The sequence below is a fragment of the Aphanomyces invadans genome (genome assembly GCF_000520115.1).
Source record: "Aphanomyces invadans strain NJM9701 unplaced genomic scaffold supercont1.50, whole genome shotgun sequence".
Taxonomy (NCBI): Eukaryota; Oomycota; class Saprolegniomycetes; order Saprolegniales; family Verrucalvaceae; genus Aphanomyces; species Aphanomyces invadans.
In genome coordinates, this window is record NW_008580195.1 from 440205 (window position 1) to 447159 (window position 6955).

The following is a 6955-nucleotide window of genomic DNA, read 5'->3' on the forward strand; positions in this document are numbered from 1 at the left end:
TTCAAATCTCGACATGCCCCGATCGCAGCAGCCCCGCGACGTCGGGCGAGCTGCACCTGACCGTTGTGGAGGGTCGGAACTTTCGACGGACGGGTTGGCTTGGCAGGTACTTGAAGCGGTTGAGTCCGGTGTGCATCGTCCACGTCGACAGGCAGCAGCAAACGACCAAAGTGCACGACCATGGCGGGTCGTCGCCGTTCTGGAATGCGCTGTTCACGTTCATCGTGGACGAGTACTCAACCAGCGTCGAGATTCAAATCATGACGACGGCCATGTGCACCTTGGCGCCGCTTGGGGTCGTGTCCATTCCAATCGACGTCAAGTCGTGGCGCGATCGAGAGTTGCACGACGTGTGGTTGCCAGTCACGCTCGGCAAAGGCACATCCACGACAACAGATTCCTCCACGTATGGCAACATGCATGTGCACGGATCGACAAGTCACTTGATACATTGTAGCCTCAGATACGGGGAGCTCCGCGTAAAAATCGAGTTCAAGCTCGCAAGCACGCTATTTAAGCACCCGTCTGTCATCATACTGACCGTGCGCCGCAATGACCTGGTACTATCCCGCCGTGCTGCATGGTTGGCATGTATTGTGAAGTTGTCTGTGATCTCAACAGGCTGCCACGGCTTACGCTGCCGCTAACGTGACCTTGGCGACAAAAGCGCCACCGCCTTCGCCCGCTCGAGCTTCACAGTCCACTACGGCTGGACATTTACCTCCATCGCTACTCCTGTCTCCAAAATCCGCACCGGCTACGAAGCCTCCCCCTGCGCCACAGGCGATTACCTGCCCAACGGTTGGTGGGCTGCCAACGATTCCAACACTCCTCCAGCCGTGGAGTCAACACTTCATCGACTTGTCTGAGATTCAGCTCATGGTGGGTGGTCGTCTGCTAGCTACAAGTGCATCGAGTCTACTCATTCGAACGTGGCGACTCAGGCGGCGCGTGCAGGACCGTCGACGGTACAACTGGCAACGTACAAGAACGAGCTCGTGTATGTACAGCACGACATGGAGGCCTAAGCCGTCGCGAATGCGCTCCAGATCGTGCCATCGCTCCCCACAGTACTACATCGCGATCGATCTCCCCCGACCCGCCGTTTCCAGCAACATGCATTAGGAACACAAATTACTGCTCTTGATGGGGATTACGCTCGTCAGTCCCACCACGTGCGCCGGTGTATTTGAATTCGCCCCCGCTCTGCCCGCACCAAGTCGGGGGTGGACGAAGGACAAAGCGCAGGTCGCCCTTGACGTGTGCCGTACGATGGTCCAGCTACACGAGGCGAAACTAGTGCACGGTACGGCAAGCCGATGGAAAGATGTTGTCATTTTCGACAAAAGGATATATGGTACGACGCCTTCGACTGAACAACGTGTACCGCCACCCCCACAGCAAGGCGATGCTCCTGTCGTATCCGCAAGTCTCGCCAGTCGCTGATACGCCGATGCCATGGTACACCTCCGCTGTTGTTGTTGGTGTTTGAATCGCCGTGCATGCGTGGCGCGCTCACCGCCGACATATTTCCACAGGGCGGCCCCAGAACTTGAAGCAGCGACGATCTCCACGCCCGAAATGGACGTGTTCGCGTTTGGAATGTTCTTGCTCGAGCTCGACCTTGGCCACGTGCCGTTTGCAAACGAGGTGACACTGCCTGCACTGGGAAGAAAACAAGCAAACGGCCAGGGCATCATAGCGCATTCGTTGGTGTAGGTCGCGATTACCGCAGCCGAGGGGGGGGTTCTGAAGAGTTGGAACGTCGAAGGCGCAGTCGCGACGGCTGTGACCGCAGAGTGCCTGCTAGACATCACCGCCCTTGTACGAAGCTCCAACAGGACCTACCTTGTCTAACAATTCTCGTGTCGTGAGTAGATTCAAAAGTGTTTGTCAGTAGCGCCGTCCCAGCGACCAACGAGCCTCATGGTGCACGATCTGCTTCGCGACATAAAAAATGTCATGGAGCACTGCCTGAGCCGCCGCAGCACCCACTTTCACTCGACTTCCACGCTGATATCTGACGTGCCTTGGTTTCTCTGGCGCGTGGTGGCCAGATTCTTGACCGACGTGAAGACCTCAATGGAATGCATCCACCATCATCTGTTCGGGCCTTGGCGTCGGTCGCGCTGGAAGTGACGCGATCTCGGGTGGCAGCAGCATACCGAGTTCATGTGGATGGCGGGCCAGCTGCATGCTCCAACACTGTCTCCAGAGTCCGTCGTACTTCGCATCAATGAGTGAGATGTCTTTTGAACGATGATGACTACGTTGGGTGCGTCGACCACGGTAATGGCAAGCTGAGGAATGCTGCTAGAACACACCCAAGTGATGGAGCGTACACGAGTGCCTGTGCAGAAGTTCGCAGGCCCAAACACACAGCCGTGCGACGCATTTCCCACGCTATTGGAGCATACATCGCTTTGGCAGGACTTTTCGGGGGGAGAGGCCTCACACCGTGTGTGTGTGTGCATTTTCAACTTTCAAAAATGTCCTCGCGGCTTCGTCCAGCAACTCGCTGACTCGGTTTTTCCACTGAGGGCCAAGCGCTACGTACCACTTCAAACGGCACTCGATCATTTTGAACGGAACGACGACGACGTTGTTTCATTACGTGTGGGCGATCTCACACCTCGACGATCTCGAAGGATGGGTTAGTGCTAGTTGAGCTATGGATGGTCGAGTGGGTGGAGCATCGAGCGTCCCAGTGGAACCCCAACTTATCGAGGTGCATCTTGCGCTCGGGCGCGAGCCCGCCTGCCTTGGTTCGCAAGTTGTGTACGACAAACCCAAGCTTCATGGACCACGTGTCTTCGGGCCACGGGGCGCTCGCCGGCACGACAAACATGCGAGGGACATTTGTGTGTCCATGAAGCGACGCGAACGTTGTGACGGCTTGGAGTTGCTTGGCCCAGATTACGTCATGGGCATTCCAGACAAATCCCATACCGTCCAGCAACGCAATCTTGTTCGGAGCCAGCGATTGCATGGCTTTTCGAACGTCGTTGACCATCACGCCAAGCGGCAGGCCCCACAAGTGGGTTGGCCACGGGTACTTGGACGGGATGTCGAACGCTCGCGGCACATTGGTGTGGCCAAATTGGTCTTTGTACAGCCGCAGGCACTGCAGTTGAACGTCCCATTTGTGCTGGGCAGCGTCCCAAACGAACCCGATCGCGTTCAAAGAGGCCACGATGTCAGGGTCGAGGCGCTGCCGTTTGTGTGCGTGGCGGAACGCGCCAAAGTTGAGGGTGAAGCCCCGTAGGTGCGGGGGGTACGGTTCCCTATGTGGAACCTTAAACTTGCACGGGACGATGTTGTATCGGTTCAGGGCGTCCTTGTCGTGCTGGACGATGTGGGCGACTCGGCTAAACAGCAGCTGCGTCTCCATCGACATGGTGTACCCGCCATCGCACTTGGTCTTGGTCGTGGCGAGGGGCGCGTTGAGGAGGTACCCGATCGACGCCTTTGACAGGCGCGGCCGTGGCATCTCTGCCGTCGATTCCAAAGTGTCGTGGTGGCTGACTGATATGTAGAGACTGAATCGAGCTGTCGTGTGTGTGGGTAGCACAATTGCTCATGATGGTTGGTTCGGGTGGGCACACATGGGCTATTTCCTCGCGAAAACACCACATTGTCCCACATGATCGCACAAAAGGACGCAGGCTGTGGGGCAATCGGGAACATTTCCCCTTTCACAATTGTACATACCGTATGGCTGCAGCGACAAGGGGGGCGGTTGCCGCCCAAACTTACGTGGGTGGCGCAGGCCCGTGGCGCCCCCCGAATGGTTGGCGTCCATCTCGCCGTACGCCCTACACCTGTATGGGAGTGGCGCAGGCAAAGAAGGTCAATTGAGCCATAGCACAGACCCACACCGCTACCCGTGGTTCAAATGAGAAAGCTCCGCAGTGACCGCATGGGGCGTTGCCATGTGGCCGGTGGCTCCCAGCCTCGATTGGTGCGGATGTACCTACTTCTCGAGCGTCGTTGACGGGCGAGCCCGCTCGATCGCGGCAAGGCGACACTTGACCAAGCTGTAGCGAGCTTTGGTTCAAAACGGGCCGAGCGACTGGATACGACACTCCTTCCGCGCTTGGCTCGGCCTGGCTCCGTCGACACAACCCTTGTCTCTGGATCGAACGACAACGCTCGAGATTTCCTGCTGTGAGTAATTCGACCGGGGCGGAGGCGCCGCCAACTGGTGTGGGTGCAGCGCCGGGCTACTCTGGGTAACAACAGAAGTCGTGGAGGTCGCCGTTCATTTCTGTGGCGACTGCACCAAAGACGAGGAATCACGCTGCCTACTACCTCCCGTGCGCAGCCGCATATCTGCCCACCTCATCACCCCGTGTGGTCCAAATTGTTGGCCATGTGTGGTTCGGTGCCCGTGCAATTGTTTTGGGTGGGATGGTCCAGCTGCTGGCACGTTAACATATCTGCGTGCGCTTTTGCTTGAACAAGGCGTACTCAGAGAGCTAGCCGAGGCTGGGAGACAGGTCGAATGGGAGGAGTTACGATGGAGCGCGGAGGTTGGGGTGCAAGGGCGGCTGAGTTGTTGTGGACTTGTTGAACTGTCGGCGACAGAGGGAGCGCGATCGCGACAAAAATGCTATCCATGTCACACATCCCCCCTGGACGTCGCCAAGACCAACACAGCCGGCATCGTGCCATGTCAAGTGCCGTGAGCGACAGTCTCCATCGCATATCTCGCATGGTGACACGCCAGCGCTTACGCTACGATGCTACCGCCTTTCGATGCTATAATCGTGTTGTCACGAATCGCCGTGGTTCACGATCGCGCGTGCAGTGTGGGTGCGATCGTTCGCCGGTCATAGTTTTGCCTTGGGTGCACAGAGACCCACCACCCCGCCGCTGTCCACATGGGGCCGAGATCGGGAACTAATTGGCAGCCGTGGATAAAGGGGTGCATGGAGCGCAGCCACGTACAGTGTGTTGTCGATGTAGCCCCCCAGCGAATGCATGCCCCCCCTTCGAACCCAACGCTGTGAAAGCCACGTCGTAGCTTTCACAGCGTTGAGTTCCGGCGGTAGGCCTCGACGTTCACTAGCTTGACTGATCTGTCCAAAACAATGGGGCGGCGCGTCTTCGGCAGCCAATGAACTCGTGCGTGAAGGGGAAGTGCGGCCGTCAGCCATCGACGTCTAGACTCGGTAACACCCATTCCTGTCGGAATCCACGGCAAAGGCGTCGTGGCCCCCATGGATTCAGCCTATATATTTAGTCCTAATGTAACGTCGACCCACCAGCTAGAAGACTCGCTTCAACCGCAGCGAAGACCGCCGAGACCCCCGTGCGGGCTCGTTGACGGGTTCTGGAACGATTCTCGCATGGTTTCTCACAATTGGAGAGCTCGGGCGTCGAGCAACTCAAGGGCAACTTACGCCAGGCGTTGCGTGACGACGGCGCAGTTGAATATTGACTTGGGGACGCATGAGACGCGCCGACGGGGCGACCGTGTGTGTGAAGGAGTTCGTTATCCATCAGAGTTGCCGTGTCGGTGTGTACGTCGTCAGGGCTCAATAGGTTTCAGGGCGGGGTTCCATACAAATCTGTATTTTATACAGCGTTTTGAATTAACAGGAGAAAAAAGTAGATCCTTCGAATAGAAATCACTTGATAATTTGTACTTCCTCGTTTCCACATTTCTTTTACTTTCGATTTTTTCAACGACCCCAAAAATTGATTTGATGACATATTTTCAAACAAATTATCATTTTATAAGACTACAGAAGGCATCCAGTGGATGCAAAGCGCCACAGCTCGAGTTTCGAGCTCAAAACTAACATCAAATTCCAACCACCGAAAAAAATACCCCACATAGTCCAACACTGTCATATTCAAACTTGCCGCCATGGAGAATCAAGTGAACCATACCCGCCGAGACCTCTCGAATAGCGTCAAACTAAGAGTAATCCAACACCTAAAAGCGTTCCTCAATGGAGAAAATCTCAAACGCGGGGAATTAAACGCACAGTGAGAAGCTCGCTCTCCAACCCCACACGGTCGCATCAATCTGGCGCAAGTTTTGCTCTGTGGATGATGTCTTGCGTCACACGTTGGAAGCATTCGACGAATTGAGTTACGAGAAGCTCGAAAACGTGTTTCTTACTTTTCAAGCGGTTATGCGCTTGGTACTTGAGCACGGTGGCGATAACAAATTTGCACTGCCGCATGTCAAGAAGGGTGTATTGAGACGCGCTGGACTTCTTATGTCCAATGTGACTTGCCCTGTGTCATTGCTTGTCTAGGGATTTTGAACCAATGAATATCAGCGGACCTGTTGAAGCACCAATGATTTTCAATTCGTAATAGTAATGTGGAAAATGTGTGTTTTTCTTAGCAATGATACTGAAGTCCCCCCGACTTGGACACAGCACAAAATACGAAGTTCTCGCAGTTAATCAATTTCTGGAGATATTACTTATCATACAGTAGTTACTCGCCAACCAATGATGATTCGACAAATCACTCCACTTGCAATCCAGCCATTCGACGACCGAACGCCGACAGGTCGGAGTCAAGTATACCGGTACGTCCCCAACAGTTCACAACAGTCGACTGCGCCACGGATTGCCACGCCTCTCGTGCCCATCCCATTGCTTCAACCAACGGCACTTCGTAGAGTTTGTCCTGCCGGCCCAACATCACAGCTTCGATTTGGTGCAAGGCGTTCTGCAATTGGCGCCGTTTGATTTTTGCCTTGAACGAGGCAATGATACCCGCGTCTTGAGGCTGCAGGTGAGCTGTTGTATTCTTCGGCAGCATTTTGACACGAACGTTCGATAGTTCCGTGCCGTCCTCGAGCTTGTGGCTGGGGGCGTTGTCGACAAGCATCAAGACTTTTCGATTTTCGGCGGCCATCCGTTCATTCAACGAACGAAGGTAAGCACAAAATATCTTACCGTTCATCCATGCCTTCTTACTTGCATGG

At 55.3% G+C, this 6955-nt stretch overlaps 3 protein-coding genes across 3 annotated transcripts; 2 read left to right on the plus strand and 1 right to left on the minus strand.

Annotated features, from left to right (window-relative positions):
* Positions 1–13: 13 nt before the first annotated feature.
* On the plus strand, positions 14–1028 carry H310_13375 (hypothetical protein; the record flags this gene model as incomplete). The annotated part of the gene is made up of 5 exons (XM_008880850.1): positions 14–106; positions 156–406; positions 458–560; positions 622–882; positions 945–1028. 5 exons carry the CDS (start codon positions 14–16, stop codon positions 1026–1028), a joined length of 792 nt encoding a protein of 263 aa, XP_008879072.1.
* A 118-nt stretch (positions 1029–1146) lies between these two features.
* On the plus strand, positions 1147–2139 carry H310_13376 (hypothetical protein; the record flags this gene model as incomplete). The annotated part of the gene is made up of 5 exons (XM_008880851.1): positions 1147–1306; positions 1350–1461; positions 1539–1650; positions 1720–1824; positions 1879–2139. 5 exons carry the CDS (start codon positions 1147–1149, stop codon positions 2137–2139), a joined length of 750 nt encoding a protein of 249 aa, XP_008879073.1.
* A 452-nt stretch (positions 2140–2591) lies between these two features.
* Positions 2592–3544, minus strand: H310_13377 (hypothetical protein). Its single transcript, XM_008880852.1, has one exon. The coding sequence runs from the start codon at positions 3488–3490 to the stop codon at positions 2627–2629; it is 864 nt and encodes a 287-aa protein (XP_008879074.1). The 5' UTR covers positions 3491–3544; the 3' UTR covers positions 2592–2626.
* Between the last annotated feature and the right edge of the window lie 3411 nt (positions 3545–6955).